Genomic DNA, 19,549 nt, shown 5'->3' with positions numbered 1-19,549 from the left:
ACAATTACCAGGGTTATTTTCTTCTTGGGCAAAGCAAGAAGGGAGCGGAAGAAAGAGAGATATACCTTTTATTTAAAGAATGTTGTGAGAAAGCAAGTTGTAAGTGATAACCTCAAGAACAAAGTTAACACTATTTGCATCCAGATCAAAGTGTATTAGAAAAAAAATAGAATATTTCCCAAGACGTGTGGTCCATGTTGGCTATATACAGGTCTGAATTTTTCCTTTGTCCTAGGGAAGGAACAGACGGTTAAAAAGTAAAGCAGACACTCAGTATTTAGGCCTATGGAGAAGTAAGAGCAAAACATATTTATTGGATCTGATTTTTAATACAACCAAAGAGAATAGAAAAAGTACCATAGGGCTAATTAAAATTAATATCTAAGGCCAGGTGAGGAATGAGACGTAAATGTGGAAATAAGATCTAAGGCTGCTGGAAGAAAAGCAAACACTTTGTTTCAGGGTTGGTTCACTGTTTCCAGTGGGTCTATAATTCATGAAGGTGCAGTGTGGCTTATTTTGGTATAACCTAGATAATAAAACATAATTCCTTCCATTTTCCTCAATAACTTCTTAACGTTTACGATGTTCTGCACTGGAGGCCCCTCGCTGGCTTATAAAATTGGAATGTAATTGTTAATTTTAGTTCGATGCCTTTGTGAAATGCACTCTGCAATCCACACGATGTTTCTCATTTCTTGCTCCTTCAGCTTTGTGTACGCGTAAAACACACCGTAGTGGAATTGCCTGTTGAAGGCCAGCACATTCATTTGTACCTGAGGAAGAAAGACAAAACAAAACAGCATGGACCACAGCTTATCTGGAGCACACGGTGTTTACGAAATAATATTAGACTGGCTTGTGCTTATTTATATTTAAGTAGACAATGTCCAAATTGGGTCCAATAGAGGAAAACAGTTCAACTCGGTAAGTCAAAAGAGAGAGAGAGAGTGTCACTCTGCAGATAAAGGCAGACAACAGTAGTGTTAAAAGGAAGCTTGTAGAAAAACAAGACAACAAGACGACAGATCTTAGCAGCACAGCTAGCACTAAGATTCCTGGGACAACTCTGGGGTACGTGTGTAATTTTGTAGCAATATTGATCTGACTTCAGACTACTGGGCTTGGCTCATTTAGGTAAAGGATTTTTCCTTGGTCACAACTTGAAAAACTTTTAAAGGGTTTTCATGCTACCTAATCGCTTCCCAGGGCAACGGCACAGGCCCCAATTACTTGGAGATATTATGAGCTTTCTTAGGATGCTCTGCAGCAACTTGACACAGAGTTGAAGGCTTTTTTCCTGCTGAAGGTAGATCATTAAAAGAAAATTAAAAAAAAATTTTTTTTAACTGGTGTAAAATCTACAATGGAACTGTTCCTTTATTCTTTTCCATTTTGGAACAACAAAAAAAGAAAGGTCCTGAGTCCCTCATGCAGGTCTGAAAACCTCAAGCAAAGCAGTCAGGAAGGGGCCCTGCTCGCACAGACACTCACTTTTCCTGCCCAGAGCGCCTTCCTTACCAGCCTCCTTTGCAGCAGTAATGCAATCGTGGGCTTTTTTAAACCATCCCTACTACAGGGATAACTTGCATCATTTTTACTTCTTTCTAGACAGCTGTTGGACCATGTCGAGAGGGGCCTAACAGGAAGACCCCCACGCTGCTTTCTGGAGCCCATGTGACCCTAAAGTTTGGGTAAATTTCACGGTTCTCTGCTAGTTCCAATCAGACTGAGATGGACGTGCCAGTGGGTTTAGGGACATGAATGGAATATACTAGAATAATTCTCTAGATTTAGGGGACCTTACCTGGTAACTGAAAAAAAAACTCCTTCTGTTGAATAGTTCAGGAGCCCAGGAATTGGCTATAAATGGATTAAGTACTCTTCTGCCTTTTTAGGGAAAGAGAATAACCTAGAATCTCTGGATGGACTTCCATGCAGGTAATTCCTATCTGCCCATGAGATGTAATATAACCATAGATCATTCCTTCTTGAAGAAGGGATGGATTAGGGAGTGAGATGCACCCAACAGTGAGCAACATGAAGATAGTGAATATGTGATCCTGGGAATGTCCCTGCCCTGTTTCTCTAGTGAATTATGGAACAGCTGCGTTACTCCCACAGCTTCACCGTGCACATGTCTGTCGCATAAGACAATTCCACCAGAAGCCATCAGATGTGAGCCCCAGAGCTGTGGCTCTCCAAGGCAGGATGCTCATACCCCACTGACTGTCAGACTATGTATGTGCCTAATTAATTGGCCTGGTCAACGTGAAAGGAAAACCCAAAGTAAGAAAATATTTAAAACCTAGAGTTAGAAAAAAAGAGGATGCAAGCTAACAGCTTTTCCATTTGTATCATACCTCATGCTCATAAAACACATCCTCCAAGGTCTTTCCCCCACTGCCGTCACCCACAGCCTCGAACAAAGGCTTGTAAACCTTAAAAGCAAAAGATTGTTTTTTTTTTTAACAAATTCTTATTTCTTATAAAGATATATGAATCTATTTTCCTAGCAATAGAGAAATTGTACATCTATTTTAAAAAGTCTATCTGGAAGGCCTGCATGTTTTTTATAGGCTCTTTGGCCTCTTGAGGAAATACCAAAAAAAATCCAAATAACAAGACAGCGTGGATGAAATTCTAGCCTATTGGCTTGTTTAGTAGCCTCTTGGCTTATTCTGCCCTACACAGCAAGAAATAAAAGCAATTCCACTCTCAGTGGACACTGTGGGAGCTCATGTCCACATTCAGTTCTCAGGTCCAGCTAGGCACATCGTGGGTCTCAACGAATGCTTGTGGTTGGATCAGCAGGGGCTCATGAGATCTTTGAGATGACAACTGATAAAATGCACATGGAATTTCATGTGTGGAGGAGGTGGAAATTGGGGAGAAGCTCAAATGTTAATATTTAATACTGCTCAAGAGCCTCTTGTAATGACATATGAGATGTTATGAAGCTTTATGCATCATTTGCTGACTTTTCTCTTTCCTGGAGGGCTTCAGAAACCCACAGGGAAAGACAAAAGGAGTGCTATTCCAGTCCTGGAAAAGTTATCTGGAGGGAATTACGTTACTGACGGTAAGTCAGAAGGAATGGAATTGGGAATGAGGTGTGTGACCTTGAGATGAGGACCTTCAGGATCTGCAAGAGCGATCGGATGTGGAGGTAGGGAAGCACACGGCAGACCCCTCTGTATTCCCTATTTCTGGTCGCTGAGCACAGGGAGTGCTATAAACCAATAGGTCCATATTCCCCCTGGTAGTTGAAGCAGACATTCTGTCCCCAACCCTGTTTACCCAACAGGCACTTGAAAGGATGGCGGGTCAGGCTATTTTACATAACTTTGGCATGAGCTCACATTTCCAGAACACTGCCCCAGTCCCTCTGGGAGCCGGCTTTATCAAGCGCTTCACAAGAAGTGCTCAAATGACCGCTCCTTGGAGATTTCCACAAGCACTTGCTTGGCAGGAACCTTGAAAAACACCAGCTTGAGTTAGGAACTGGAAGGATTTCTTTGGGAGAGAGAGTTACAGAAAGAGACACTGCTTTCCACCATACAAACTGCTTTAGATAAGAAGTGTACATCTGACTGTGAACTTCCATGGCGTAAGGCAGTCAGGACCACGGTATCTCACGTACCCCGTAGTGCTCGGCCACTCTCTTCATCTGTTCGAAGTCTTCGGCCTGGGCCAGCAGGCGCAGCCCCTCCGGGTGGAGCTTGCCGCAGGTCGGGAAGAGGGTCTCACGGTCCTCTTTGCTCAGTTCGGTGCCGAATGAGTTCAGAGTGATGATAAAAGCGCGTCTGTCAGCCTCAAACTGAATTTGCAAGACACACCATCAGTGAAAGCCAGCCATCTACCAAATGCTACAAACAGAGCCCTAAGTGGACACACTCATTTCAGAAGTGATTTGCTTTCCTTTCCAGATCTATGCCTAATTATAATACAGATATGTGTTATGAATGTTCCCTCAGTTTCCTCTCGTGACACTAACTTGCTTGCTGGGGAAGGACCATGCAGTGGTGACAATGGCCTCGGACTCTTGAACCCTACTAAACCTTAGCTCCCAGGCACGCTGCAATTAGCTACTCATGAGTCTCCATCATGTAGGCCACTACAGTCTCAAGTGTGTCTTCCACAAAAATGGGAATAAGACCTCCTCACTGGGGTCCATTCCAGGAGAGAGGAGAAAGGGAGTGGAAGTGCCTGGCGGGGTGTTTGGAACCAAAAGCGAATGTCACACATGTTACATTCCTTTCTGGTGGTTGATGTCAGGATGATGTTTCACATAATGAAACTTTGTGCTACGTACCAGTTATTTGTATGTTCATGGTTTTGGTTTTCTTTTTTAAAGTCCTAGGTTAGATGTCAATAAATCAACTCTGTAGCTAAGAACTACTTGGCTCAGGGCAAGTTATCTTCCTCTCTGGGCCTCAGTTTCTTTACTTCTAAGATGATGGGGTGGGGCCACATGATCCTCCAGGTGGCTCATATACTCACGGCCTGTCTTCTCTGTGCTGAACTCCCCCAGGAACCTGAGTGCCCAGGCGCGGGTCAGGCCTCTCTAGTTCCTCTAACCACTCACTCTTTCTTGAAATTTCTTTCTATTCCTGTGGTCTTCATGTTTCTTTTGCCTCTTGGCTCTCCTCCTACCTGCTCTGACTGTTCCATCTCAGTCCTTCGTGGGCTCCTCTGCCTGTCATGGGAATCTGCCATGGTGTCCTTGGGCTAGGAAAGTCTTCTCTATCTACCCAAAGCCCCCTTCGCTCAAGGTATTTTAAAATCTGCATGGACTTTTTTCCCCCACTCCACTGTAAAATCTTTGAGGGATCATTTCTCTCTTGTTCATTGTTCATTTTTTAATACCCAGTGCCCAACACATGGGAAGATCTTAACTATTTATTGAATCCAACAGAAAGGTCTATGATTCTACTACTTTTAAAATTCTCTAATATTCTGTACAATGTTGCTACTCAGGGTGCATTTCATGGATCAGTAGCTTTGGCATCACCTGGAAGTTTCTTAGAAATGCAGAGTCTCAGGCCGCAGTCCAGAGCTGCTGAACCAGAATCTGCATTTTAACAAGATGCCAAGGTTATTCGCATGCACGAAAACTGACATGAATTCCTCTACAATATCCTTTGATCAGCTTATTTTTGACTAATTAATAACAAATCCAGACTTGCAGATTTTACTTCATTGATACAATGGGTCATCTGAACACTCCTCGCGCTTTCTAACTTCCAGTCTTTGTTAACGCTTCTCCCCTTTGCCTGTCTGCATGTCCTCCGTGCCGCAACTCTCCAGGTCAAAACCTCTCGGGACAAGAATTCTTTTAACACTATACTGTCCTTTTTACCTCACCCAGGATTACAAAGACATAATTCTTTTTTTTAAAATTATTTTATTGAGGTCACATTGGTTTATAACGTTGTGTGAATTTCAGGTGTACATCACGATATTTCAGCTTCTGTATAGACTGCATCGTATTCACCACCTAAAGTCTAGTTTCCATCCGTCACCATATATATGTGCCCCTTTCCCCCTGCCTCCCACCCCCTTCCCCTCTGGTAACCACTGATCTCTTCTCCTTATCTATCAAAGACATAATTCTTACGTGTTTCTGATTTTCATAGCCCATGCAGTACGATCTTGCTTATGAATTAGCACTTACTTTTATACAAGAACTGTGAATGGTGAATTTAATGTAGACGTAATAGAACGTAGTGGATAAACATATTGGAACTGGAGCCAGGCTGCCTGGGTTCAAATTCTGCAACTACCATGTACTAGCTGTGTGACATCAGGCAAGTTACTAGCCTTCTCTGTGCCTCACTTGCCCCTTCTGAAAAATAGGTACTAAACTACCTAGCTCATTGTGCTGTTTTTGAAGTCCAAGGGAATTCATGTACATAAAGCACTTAGGATGGTCTCTGGCAATAATAAATGCTAGCCATTAATAGTGCCCTTGCATATCTTTTGTAAGGTTACATGTTTTAACATAACTCTTATTTCACATATTTTGTGGACATAAAGCACAGGAATCACGCCATGTAGAAACTATACTTTTGAGCCATAGCTAATGTGGCTTCTGGTACTGTGGCTAGCAGTTAACTTTATGAAAACAAAGGGGAGAGAGCTTCGTAGGGTCCCTAGGTAACTTCTGTTATGTGATCACCACGTCTGACAGAGACCAGCTCAATTTCTGACACTAATGACACCATGAAAAAAAGTTATTTATTTATCGATGCCCACTTTCTGTTTAATATTGATAAGGACAAAAAATAGTTTTTGGACTTCTCCATGGGTTAACTTTTTATTTCAAGTATTGCTTTGGCTCTAAGAGTTTCAAGAGGGGACAACAAAGTATCTTTAACTGTAACATTTTAGTGATTAGCTGTTTTGAGGGGAACTAATTTTATCATATACAGTTTCAAAGCTTTCGGTTAAAATATATGCAGATGAAGGGAATCAGGTTGTTTTTCCCCCCTTTTTTGCCCAAATTATAGTTCTTATCAGGCTTTTCTTGAAATTAGAAGTCATTGAACTGTTTAAACATCTACCCACCAGTGAAGTTTAATAGATAAACTAATGATTAAAGACAGTCTTTAGATAAAACTTCATTTCACAGGCCAAAGCAAGGGCTTTTCTGAGCCCAGAATGGTATTTCCTTGAAAAATTCAACTGGACTAGGAAGCCAGCAAGAAAGATCTGTCTATATAAAACACAGTGCAGGGGGCCAGGCTGGTGGCGCAGCGGTTAAGTGCGCACGTTCCACTTCTCGGCAGCCTGGGGTTCGCCAGTTCAGATCCTAGGTGTGGACATGGCACCGCTGGGCAAGCCATGCTGTCGCAGGCGTCCCACATAAAGTGGAGGAAGATGGGCATGGATGTGAGCTCAGGGCCAGTCTTCCTCCAAAACAAAAACAAAACCACGCAGTGCAAAGCACGCCCTCAGATCCTTTGATCTCTGGCCTGAACCTCTCATGTGGAGATCGCAGATCAACATTTACAAGCAAAGGACCTCTGAGCACAGATGAAATCCATGCAGATGAAGAGGAGCTAGAAAGAGTGTAACGTCAGTTAGAGTTAGAAACCAACGGTGGCATCTGACACACGATTAAGTGAGCCCACCAGCTACGAATGTCACAACTGTAAGGGTCTTCCCAGAGCTGGCACGCTCAGGGGGTGCTTGGGGCGGCCTTTATTTCAGGACTTATATAGAAAACAATGCCCACTGTGGACTTCGGTGCGAAGTTGTGGGGGCTCCCAGCTGCCCCAGGTTCCTTCCCTCACTGGAGGGAAGTTGAGTGATCATTCTAAGAATACCAGTGGTCCAGCAGTTGCCCAGTGTCCTACATTGATAACTTACTATGATCTACCGTCTTCACACTGCATCAGAATCGATCACGACCAAACTTTATAAGTGTTATTCTTTCCTCATTCCAAAATAGCTCTTCTATGCAGAAAACACAGAAAATACCGCTCTTAACTGAAGACATTAAATGATACATATAATAAAATATATGGCTTATTTTCTTGTTCGATAAAGGAGCTTCTAAGATAAAGAAATCTAAGTAGGATTATATAAATGAAAAGTGTGTAAACACATTATTTGGCATAAAAAAATTCAAAGATTCTTTCTTACCTCAAGAATGGGACACATAATTTCTGCAGTGACATCACCATGATTCTTACAGAACTTATAGAATGCCTCGAGGTAAGACTTAAAAAGAAGAAAGATCACCAAACAATACAATGAGTATATTTTCCTTTTGGAAATTTCTAGATCAGCTTTTCATGGCTTATTAAAGGCTTTAATGGAAATTGAATTACTTCTCCCATAGGAGATATTTTATAATAAATTTGATACAAAGTTTCACATTGAAGCATGTTGCTCAGCCTAAAAAAAGAACTCCATAAAAGAACAGAATTGTACTTATCATACCTTATAATTTCTTAATAAGCACTTTTTTGCGTGGTTCTTGGATTATTTCCCATGGTTAATTCTTGCTGTTCTAAGAAGAGTGCCAAACTCTGTCGTGAGCTGAACAATAAGTCTACATTTGGTCCTGTGCTGACATTCAGTCTCTCTTAGTGCTCAGGGGACCCGTCTGGGATGGCTCTGAACATCGAGGACACATGAGAGAGGCAGAGTCTGGGCTGTGGAGTCAGACTGCCTGTGTTTGAATCCCAACTCTCTTACTTACTAGCTAACTGACTTCCGCCAAGTAAATCTTACCTCTCCATGCGTTAGTGTTCTCATCTGAGGAATGGGGAGAGCACGTAGGTTTGCTGGGTGCTCTACTGAGTTAATACCTGCAAATGGCTTACAACAGTGCCTTCTGTTAGCTACCTCTCACAGATGCCTCCTCTAAGCCTATAAGTCTCTTTGTAAAAAGGAAAATTGCCTGTGATGCAAAGCTTTTAAGAGGACCATATGTTTCAGCATAGCAGTCTATATAGATGGCGTGGCGGTAGATATTCATTCAGTTACTCTGTGAGATTGTCCAAAGATGCTATGGTTATATGAGTGAAAATGGACTGACTTTGCTCGGCCCATATCACATAGAGCCACTCAAATGGTGACTGCATAATCCAGACAGAGAGTTGGCCAGATTATATGAAGTGGTACCTATGACATAGTGTCCACAAGTTGGTCATCTTGGAAGGCTGCACAGTGACAACAGATTAAAAGTGTGTGGACAGGTCAGCTGTGAAGTCCAGGGACTCTTAATAGGGTTGAGGGCAGAGATGGACACTGCGTAACAGAAGGGTCACTACGTATGCTGGCGGATAGATTGATAGGGTTCACTTCACTCATCTATCCATCCACCCACCACCCATCCATCCAGGCGACACCTTTTATGTTCCAGGCACCTTGCAAGGAGCTAGGGATACAGAGAAGAAGGAGGTGAGTTACCTCCCCTCAAGAATCTTGCTGGCTGGGGGACGCTGACACACATGTATTTACCTAGAAGACAGCCCAGGGCTGTAGGAGTTGTATTCCAAGTATGCGCAGCTTCAGAATTGTAGGAGTTGGCCAGCGGGCACAGTAACGTTTAATAAAGAACTCTGGCTATGACGTATTATGTAATAAAGAAAGCCATAATATTTGGGGAAACAGTTACCTTGTATAGTTTATTGCGCAGTAACTCAATATTCAGTTCATCGAGAATATTTTCAGACATACAGTCTTGAAAGAAAGGAGCTGAAAGCAGAAATTACCATACAAATAAATAAATCAAAAGTGTGATGATCAGCTGTAGAGAATGCCTCCTGAATGCACCTCCTCTGCTCGCCCCAGACGAGGACCCCGTGGGGTGGCCATCCAGACTCAAGAAGGCCAACAGTAACGATGACAACAGGAGTGTGAGCCCTACACCAAACACAGGGTCTACTTCAGCTTATTCAATCCTCACAATAACATCTTGGAACTATTCACTTTATGGCTGAATTTGAAGTCCCTCTCCTTTATCTAATGGTAACATTTATCATTTGCAACCTACTATGTGCCAAGCATTGAGCTGTATTAAAACGGTGTCGTATTTAGTTTCCACAACTCCATTATAGTAAGATAGTGTTTTTTTAATTTTTATTTTTATTGTGAGGAAGATTGGCCCTCAGCTGACATCTGTTGCCAATCTTCCTCTATTTTATGTGGGACGCCACCACAGCATGGCTTGATGACCAGTGCTAGGTCTGCACCGGGGATCCAAACTTGTGAGCGTGCGAACTTAACCACTGCACCACTGGGCCGGCCCCAAGATGCTATTATTTTTAAAACAAAGATGCTGAGGTGAACTGAATTGCTCCAAGTCAGCCTGTCAGGACCAGGCAGAGCCTGGCTTCGTGCTCATGGATATCTGCTTCCAGACTCGCCCTCTTCCCACCATGCTGTACTCCCTTAGCATCGGACACTTAACGATGACACAAAAAAATGTTTTCTTTTTAAAATTTGTTTTAAGCGGCAACTATTTTGACAAATGATCAACGGTGAATTGCTACTATCCAGGTTTCCTGACAATAATGCATATAAAACTACCTCATTAGCATTTTGAATGCTAGAACTATCGTCAGTGCCAAATTGTAATGAAATTAGCATTCATTTCATCATTGCTCCAGGTCATTTGACAGACACTCCTGAGCATCTCAGAAAAATGGCATTCCTCAACTTCCCCAGACAAAATGCTTCCTATCTGTAGCCTTATTTAGACAGAAGTTTAAAAGGAAAGGACAAGGAACTAGTCATATAAAATCAAGCTAGAAAATTAATTTTTTGAGAAATTGCAAGTTCTATCATCTATTTGCTATGACCTGGTACAAAGACAAGGGTTTGGAGGTTGAGAGATGAGCCCCAGCTCCTTCTTGGCTACAGACGGTTCATATGTGACCCAGGGCAGTTACTTCATTTGTCTTGATCTGACAAATGAGGGTGCTGGACTAGATGACTCCTTAAGTCCCTTCCATGTCTAGGAATCTGTGCAGCACGACACTGTCTTCATGGAGAAAATCGTGAACTGAATGGACATGTTCTAATTACTGTGATAACACACACAGAGGCAGCTATACGATTACTTATGCGTTCATACCTAATGGCGTTTCGATCAGAACGGCATTGAAGAGATCGGAGGGGGTCTCTGCAATGTTGACGGCTTCCATCTCTGTGAAACGGCCCAGCGGATGGCACTTCACCAGAATTTCTTTCACGGATTTTTTCTGCAGTGCCCCATTCATCAGGAGAATCACGTTGTCTATCATGTAACTGCACCTGGTTTGGAAGAAGACTCACTCGTTAGGAAAACCAGAGTCCAAGAACAGGAAGAACCCCACAGACAAAAATGCGTTCGGGGTCACGCTCCTTCATTAAAGAAACGCATGAGTCTCCTTCTGTTTTAAATTCTGGTGTTTGAGAGATGTGGGGGTGGGGGGTAAAATTCCTGACTCTCTGGATGTATCATAGTTTGAAAAACTATGTTCAGTGTTAGAATAACCAATGATTGTTGGGAATATGCAGAGGCTGACTCCTACATTGTAACTGTCAAATGGGGTGGGGTGGGGGTGAGGGTGTGAAATTGTTCGGTTTCCCATAATGGACGATGGGCTTAAAAAATTGAGAAGCACCGACTTAGAATGTTTCATTCTACCTTAAAAACTGACTATTTCAATCTGCAATGAAGCCCATCACTGGGAATCAAAGTTTAAAATATTTAAAAATAAAATATTTATTAACTTTAATATTAAAATACTAAATATTTTATTTATTAAAACATTAAAACATTCTGTATTCTTTTCCTCCTACAAGACCAGATAGATAGAGAACTTTCTAGCCCTTCTCCCTCCAGAACTCCCGGAGTCCATGGGTTCATATTTTATGTGGTTTCTTTCCTCAATGTAAGCTCCATCCAGGATATGCTGGGTGTGTGTGCTTGTTCACGCGTGCGCTCAGCACCCAGGATATTCCAAGTAATGAGGTTGGGAAGTAAAAGACACAGTCCCCTCCTTCACAGAGAATACAGTTCAAGGGAGGAACTGGGCAGGGAATCCTTTACAATAAATTGCAATGAAGCACACATGCTGCAAAGGAAATTACAGGCTGGTGTGGGGACCCGGGGCTGGCTTCCCAGGGAGGGACCTTCAAGCTGAAACTTGCAGAATGAGGAGGGGCTGTCCTGGCAAAAGGGCTGAGAACTGGGGGAAAGAGTCTTCAAGGCAGAAGGAAGAGCTTGTGAAAGCCCCAGAGACGAGAGCACGAGACGTTCTTCAGCCTGGGGCTGAGCCAGGGCGGTGGGGCCGAGGCTGGGCCTGCAGGGCCGTGAAAGACGAGACGGGGATGTGGAAGTTGAGGGCGATGGAAGATACCGAATGCCTTTAAGCAGAAGGGGTATTACGATCTATGGATTGAAACAGGAGAACAGGCAAACAAACACTTCTATAGTGAGGTGCCTTACAAAAGTTATCGTATTTAATCATAATAACAACACTGTGGTGATTAACAGTAATATCATCATCTCCATTTTATAAATGAGGAAGCAGAGGCCCAGAGAGGTAAAAATCTTGCCCGTGATGACACAGCTAACGAGTGAGAGAGTGGAGAATCAAATTCAGACCATGTTCTTCCAGAATCTTTCTCTTAAGCCTCATTAAGAGTTTAGTTGTCAAGGATGACACATAGGTTTCTAGGTTTGACCTTAGATCGTGGAGCCTTTTATGGAGATGAGAGCGTTGGAGGTAGAGCAGGTGCAGTGGGACCTGATGTTTTGGAGACAGTGAGTTTAACATGCCTCGGCGATATCCAACAGGAGATGCCAAGTAGGCCCCAGAAAGCTGAGTCCTGAAGACAGCGTGGACCAGAGGCATTGGGAGGCGGGGAAGGGGTGGTTTAAAGGTGGAAGCAGAAGTCTTGGGAATGACTGAAGGAAGTCACATCCTAGAGTGTAAGTAGAGAGTTCTGTTCTGAGAACGCTGGGAAACCCCGAGATTTAAGAGCCTTGATGGAACCTGAGCAGGAAGAACAGGACGGCAGGAGGAAAACCAAGGGAGAGAATCCTACCAGGTTCTGGAGCGTTCTCGGAAGGCGTGGTCAGAGTGTCAAGGGGCATGGGGAAGTCAAGGCAGATATGAAGTAAGTGTCTGCAGGAAGCAGCAGCTGAGAAGTCGTCTGAGAACAGAGTGAAAGCACTTTAGGTGGAGTTTGTGGAAGGGAAAGGGGAGAAGAAGGCAGAAACCTGATTACTATGTGTTTAAAATGAATAGGAAGTAAAGAGGTTCAAAAAAAAGGTTCAAACTACAAGTTGACCTTCAAAGAAGGGGATAACTATAAGGAGGATAAGCATAAGGAGCATAAAGGAAGATAACTATAAGGACACCCAGCTGCTGAGGGGGCTTTTGTCTTTCAGCTTTAGTAAGCATGCATGCATGTATGTATTTATGTATACGAGCATGCGTTTACGTATGTATGCATTCATGCATGTATGTATTTACATATGCATGCATGCATTTATGTGTGTATGCACACATGTGTGTATGTACGTATTTTGCTGAGGAAGATTCATCCTGAGCTGACATCTGTGCCAGTCTTCCTCTGTTTTATATGTGGGTCACCACCACAGCACGGCCTCTGACGGTGGTGCAGCTCCACTCCTGGGAACTGAACCCAGTCTGTCAAAGCAGAGCAAACCAAACTTAACCACTAGGTCACAGGGCCAGCCCCAGTATTTATTTTTTTAAGATGGGAGTGAAGTGAACATCTTTAAGTGCTGAGGGACAAAGAGGCAGCTGAGAGGGTGAGGTTGCAGATCAGAAGAGCAGAGGGACAGCCCGTTGACGAATCCAGGCCCTTTAGGTTTGCCAGTGATGAGACTCAACCACAGTCACAATCCAGGCTTGAGAAATAACACCTTTCACTGGATAAAAATTAACTTAGCTGCTTAGAAAGCACTGTCACTTGAGTCTGGCCGCGTGCTTACTGACTTCCTGTGCAAGAACGCATTTCCAGCTGGAGAGGAGACTCGCCCTCATTGTGGAGCTTCTCCAATTCGCCCCAATAAAAATTCTATCTGAAGAAGTTTTGAAGCAGGAAATTATCCCTTTATGAAAAGCACATGTCTATAAAGTTTCTTCACCTCCCAAAGAGCGATACCAAATTTAGACATAATGGAATTTTAGAATCCTTTTTATCTCTTGAAAATGATATTAAAATGGAAGTGCTTATTTAACTGTCCCTTTATGGCTCAAAAGCTATTACCTGAGAGGGGAATTGCCAGCACTTAATAATCCTTAGCAGGCTCCAGACATTTAATTGTTCCCCACAGCTCCCCTGTAACCTAAAAGCGTATGAGCTGCCAACATCCCCAATTTGCAGAGGACTATTAGACAGTGTTGATGGGCGACCAATGTCAATGCTGCAAGTGAGGATTTCGCCCCCATGGGACACCCAAGCCTATGCCTGTGGAGAGGGTAGGCCTATATTGCACAAAGTAGGGGCTACAGAGATTGGATTCTATTCTGTTTCAACTCCTTATTCAGTGGCCTTGTTTCTAAGGTAGGACGAGGATACCAGTTCTCATAATGTTGTTCAGGAAAGGAAGTGAGAACCCAGGGCTTAGCCCATGGCTGGGAGCAAGGAGTGGGGTGTCTCTCTTTTCTGCCCCCTCCCTCACCCCGTCACACATATGCACCAGGTATATAATAATAGTTGGCTGTTTGGGGTGGCAGGGGGACAATATGCCCAGAAGACAGTTCACTTTCTCCAGACTGTAATCCTCACAGATCTCCAGGGCCATGCGTATGGTGTTAGGAATGAATCTTTGCTGATGTTGCTTGAGCAATTTTTGAACTTAAAGGCACCTGGGTATTCCTCTAGTTCAAATTCCTCACTTTTTAAATAATTGTGCTCCGAAGTAGTGACAGAGCCAGGATGAATGCCCCTTCAGTCAGGTTAACTTTCCTTCTACTTGTGGCCTGGACAAACATCCTCATTTTTAGTCCCTTCTAAATGTTTTGTTCTATAACTCTGATACTGGCATCTGTGAAAATCATGAATCCACCTGAAAATGTGATGGAGTAAATAACAACTCAATTTCAAAAATTTTAGGTTGTAAAAATAATAATTTTTTAAAACGCCACCTCTTTTTGAGGTTTTTACTCTGTGCCAAACCTTATATGTGTGTTCTCATGCACAAAAATTCAGTGCTGTAGAATCCTTATTATTACCACTTTATACAAAAGAAAATAGACTCAGATGTGTGCATACTATGTCCCAGGTCACATAACTGGAGAGAGGCAGAGTGGGGACCTCAAAGCGAAAACTCTGGCTCCTTGTTAGGTTCAGATAAAACAGCTCAAGCCAGATGATATTTTAACATTTCCTTTGGGTCTTAGAGCTGTTCTTTCTCCTTTTGCTCCCAAACTTCTTTAAGGATCTAGACAGAACCTAAAATATATTTCCTGTATAACAACTATCAAATTCTGGGCTGACAGAACAGTTGTTAAATGGTCAAGCAACCTAGAGCCATAATTTGGTGAGTTAAAGGAATTCTAACTCTGTCCATTTTCCTTGGATAAAAATTTTAAGTACTTAAGTGTCATTAGCAATAGCTGAGAAATGACTGTCATTCGCTAAGCACTCTTGCACGAGACAGAAAAAGAGAAACGTCTTCTAAGAATGCAGTTTGGTGAAGCTCAAACTAATTCAGAAGACAGATGTCAGGTCCTTTGAGAAGACTCAGCTACCAAGATGGCGGGCACAGGCAAAACAGGACGATTCACCGTCCTTTCAGCCTTGTCACCAGAGCTTGGACTGTGCTTATACTGGCATTATTTGGCTCTCCCCAAACCATCTTGGTATTCAAGGTATATGAAAAAGAAGACATTCATGACCGAGGGGACACCAGGGGACCAGAGATTTTAATAAATTTCTAGAAGATCTAAAACAAATAGAATCTTATTGATGGATTAGAGCAAAAGAAGTCACAGGTCAGAAAGTACACAAGATAAAGCAACCACAAAGTTGGGAAATTCCCAGGAAAAGTGTCAAGTTTGGGCTGGTTCAGGAGCAGACACAAGGATGGGCTGTAAGGCGAGGAGTCGGGCAATTAACTACAGTGACTTTTGGGGGAAGGGATCTCCCCAGTGGGGTAAGGCAGCAAGTGTGCAGACTATTACCCAGACCTCTGTAAAATAATTGTTAAACTATGCACTCCTCATATATTTTGAGTTGATAGGTAAACTTTTTCATCATAAGTTTAAATACTGTGAAGTATATAATTTCTGCTATGCTGTGAAGTCAATATTCAAAATGGAACTGCGAAATCACTCAAATTGAATTATCCAGTGAAGTATCTGAATATCCACTTGCTATGGACCGAATTCTGCTCCCTCTAAATTCATGCTGAAGTGCTGACCCTCAATGTGATGGTATTTGGAGATGGGGCCTTGGACTTCTCAGCCTCCAGAACCGTGAGAAACAAATTCCTGTTGTTTGTCACCCAGTCTATGGTACTTCGTTATGGCAGCCTGGGCTCTCTAAGACACCACCTCTATTCATTTTCAAATACATAAACAGAAGGAAATCATGCTATGCCTTGGTTTTCTTTTTTGGGGGGGGGCGGGGAATCTTATTTCCATTCCAATTCTCTGACAAAAATTTGCCCTAATGTAACATTTATACCCCTATGTTGAAAGCCTTTTAGGCCTCTCTATAACTCAGTATATATATATAATTGAATATAGATTTGTTTTCATTTCCTGTGATCATAGGCTTCAGATATTAAAGGAAACTTTATGTGAATTATTATTACTATTATTATCATGAGGGCACAACAACACAGTATAAATTTTTTAAAGCTTTTCATCTTGGAATAATGATAGATTCACAAAAAGTTTCAACAATGATACAAGGGTCCTGTGTACCCTTCATCCAGTTTCCAGCAGGGGTCACATTTTCATAGTACAGCACAATATTAAAACCAGAAGACTGACATTGGTAGTGTGTGTGTGTACTTCTGTGTTAGTTTATCCCGTGTGTAGATTTGTGTAACTACCACCACAATTAAGATACAGAACTGTATCATCTGAAGGTCTGCAATGTGCTACCCCTGATGGTCACACCCACCCCTTCCACCCACCACCCCTAACCCCTGGCAAATACTATCTGTTCCGTAACTTTGCCATTTTGTGAATAACATGTAACTGGAATCGTATATTATGTGACATTTTACAATTGGTTATTCTAATTCAGCTTAATGCTCTTGAGATACATATGACACACTCAAGTTGCTACATGTAAGTAACTCGTCCTTTTCCTTGATGAGTATTTTCACATGGCACGTATCTTCCACAGCTTGTTCACCCATTCACCAGTTGAAAGACATTTGAATCCCCCCCTAGTTTTTAATGCTATAAACAAAAACTGCTATGGACACTTGTGTGTCAGTTTTTTTGTGGAAGGAAGTTTTAAGTTCTCTGAGATAAGTGCCTAGAAGCGCAAATGCTGACCTGTATGGTGAGGGTATGTTTAGTTTTTCAAGAAACTGCTGAACTATTTTCCAGGGTGACTGTACCAGTTTCAGTGAAGCGTATAAACCTTAGCTCCTTTTAAGGCCCTTCGCCTTCCCTATTTAAAATTTAATTATCTTAAATATTTCCTCTGCATACATTGAGGACCACATCAGACAACATAGTAATTTTTGCTTCGACTGTCAAATATAATTGAGAAAACTCAAGAGAAGAAAGTCTGCTGTATTTACCCATATTTTTCCTTTTTTTGTTGCTCTTTCCTGTTGTTTCAAGATTTCTTCTTTTATCATTTCCTTTCTGCTTCAAGAACTTTGTTTAGCCATTCTTACGGGGTAGGTCTAGGACGACAAATTCTTAGTTTCCATTGATCTGAGAATGTTTTGAGTTCCCTTTGGCTCCTGAAGGATATTTTCGCTGTATGTGGGATGCTGGGTTGACATTCCTTTTCTTTCAGCCCTTCAAAAACGTTATGCCACTTCCTTCTGAACTCTATGGTTTCTGATGAGAAACTTACTACCGGTCAAATTGCTTTTTCCCCAAAGGTGTCATTTCTCTCCCACAGTTTTCAAGACTCTTTTGTCTTGTCATTCAGAATTTTGATTATGATGTGTCTTGGCTTGGATTTCATTGAGTTTTTCTTATTTTGTGTTCACTTAGCTTCTTGAATCGGCAGGTTTGTGTCATTGGCCAAATTGGAAAGCTTTCAGTCATTATTTCTTTGAATACTTTTTCAGCCCCTCCCCTCTGCTCCTCTCTTTTTGGGACTCATTGCTGCCGTGCATGATCAGTCCCAGGCGTGGAGGAGAGAAGGGAATTGGGGGGATCTTAATCCTAAAGGATGCAGAGACAAGAACTGGAAGGTGCTCAGTCTAGGGCCTTGGAGAAGAGTCCTGTGCCCACTGTACCCCCACCCCCCAATGCCCCTGCAGACTACTTTTGCATCTCCACAAACCAAACAAAAGCAGGAGGAGCCATTTTCATCACGACATATCAAAGGTACATATTATTAGCATAATTCAGGACTGTTGATGCTGACCCTGGTCACCTGGCTGAGGTAGTGTTTGTCCAACTTCTCCACTGTAAAATTACTGCCCCTCTTTCCATGTTGTTCTCTTTGGAAGGAAGCCACTACGTGCAGTCTATGCTTAAGAAGTGGGGATTTATGGTTGCCCTCCTTGAAGACTGAGTATCTACACAAATTATTATGCAAGGAAGATTCGTCTCTTCTCCCTCATTTGTTAAGTTATTCAATCACTTATTTATACCAGTATGGACTCATGGATATTTACTTTAAACTTGGGGTGATAATTCAATACAACTTCCCTTATTTTGTTGCTCAAATTCTTCCAGCTTTGGCCAATGGGAGTTGGGTCCTGCGTGTGTTCCTTTAACATACCCTTGTCATTGTGGGTTTTCTTTTTTTTTCAGTTCCTTATTTTCTGACACTACAAGCTAGTTCAAGCTCATCTTGTATATTTCCTGCCCCATTCCTAGAATCAGCTATTTCTGCAGGGAATGTTGGTTCCTTTGATGGAAGAATAATATTAGAAACCAAGATCTCAGCAATAGGTGGGCTTGTTACAAGGGTGTTTTTTCTTTTAGGCACTCTAAGCTGACAGCAAAGAAATATACCTACACACACATACTAACCAAGGGTTCCATTTTAATGTTCTTACTCAGGAGGTTCGATTTCAAAGACCTCATCCATGGCCACACTTTCTTCTACCATGCAGAAGCAGATTACCTGAAAATCTTCTGCTCCAGTCAAAACCTCTCTCTCCAGCCTCAGATCTACATTCTCTTACTTCCTTTTTGTGGATATGGCTGCCTGATTTTCTCATAATTGCCTCAATCAACTTATCTCCAAACTCACATGCCCCTAATCTTTCTTCTTCTTCTATAATCTCTACTTTCATCAGCAGCATCACTACTCTCATTCCTAAAACTGTCAATGGCTTCCTTCTGCCTTTAGAATAAAACACAAATTTCTCATCGTTGTATACAAGGCCTTTTTTCCAGGTAGTTTCTGATTGCTTCTCCAGCTGTGGGTTTCTATAAAATTATTGACAAGAAAGGACGTATTTTAAAGAGACAATAGGACAGACTCCCAAAAACCTCAGGGGCAGAAGGAGACATTACAAGGGAGCCTGAAGAAGGGCCAGAACGGTAAAAGGAGAGCAAAGAGAAAGTGTCATCACAGAGTGCGAGGGACAAGGACATCAGCAACTGTGAATACCACCGTGAGTTATGAGAGGGCTGACAGACCATCCATTGGACTGAGCAGCTAGAGTGGTTTTGATGGCATGACGGAGTCGGAAACAAGACTGATGTGGATTGAGTAAACAGCTGAGAAAACAGAGGACCATAGACTATCCTTCTCAAGAAGCCTGGCATCAAGGGGCGGGTCAGGGTAGACTATCACTGTCTTCACATGTCACTATGCAAATTAAATCAAATCACACACATGAAAACAAGCTGTAAATCATAAGTTGTCGTAGTAGAAGGAGCCCAGGCTTTGAAACAGATAA

At 42.3% G+C, this 19,549-nt stretch overlaps 1 protein-coding gene across 2 annotated transcripts in view; it reads right to left on the bottom strand.

The window, feature by feature from the left end:
* Positions 1 to 288: 288 nt before the first annotated feature.
* ATP6V0D2 (ATPase H+ transporting V0 subunit d2) overlaps positions 289 to 19,549 on the bottom strand; it is a 46,297-nt gene continuing 27,036 nt past the window's right edge. The window contains exons 3-8 of one of the 2 annotated variants that reach the window (XM_046641560.1): positions 10,595 to 10,773; positions 9,134 to 9,213; positions 7,651 to 7,728; positions 3,644 to 3,820; positions 2,364 to 2,441; positions 289 to 776 (exon numbers count right to left, since the gene is read on the bottom strand). In XM_046641560.1, the coding sequence (XP_046497516.1) occupies positions 615 to 776; positions 2,364 to 2,441; positions 3,644 to 3,820; positions 7,651 to 7,728; positions 9,134 to 9,213; positions 10,595 to 10,773 (754 nt within the window). In that variant the 3' untranslated portion in view covers positions 289 to 614. The remainder of the gene's footprint in view (positions 777 to 2,363; positions 2,442 to 3,643; positions 3,821 to 7,650; positions 7,729 to 9,133; positions 9,214 to 10,594; positions 10,774 to 19,549) is intronic. The other variant, XM_046641561.1, reaches the window with a different exon arrangement.

The sequence above is a fragment of the Equus quagga genome, chromosome 16 (assembly GCF_021613505.1).
Source record: "Equus quagga isolate Etosha38 chromosome 16, UCLA_HA_Equagga_1.0, whole genome shotgun sequence".
Taxonomy (NCBI): domain Eukaryota; kingdom Metazoa; phylum Chordata; class Mammalia; order Perissodactyla; family Equidae; genus Equus; species Equus quagga.
Note: the sequence above shows the minus strand (reverse complement) of the source record. Positions and strands in the feature narration are given on the sequence as shown.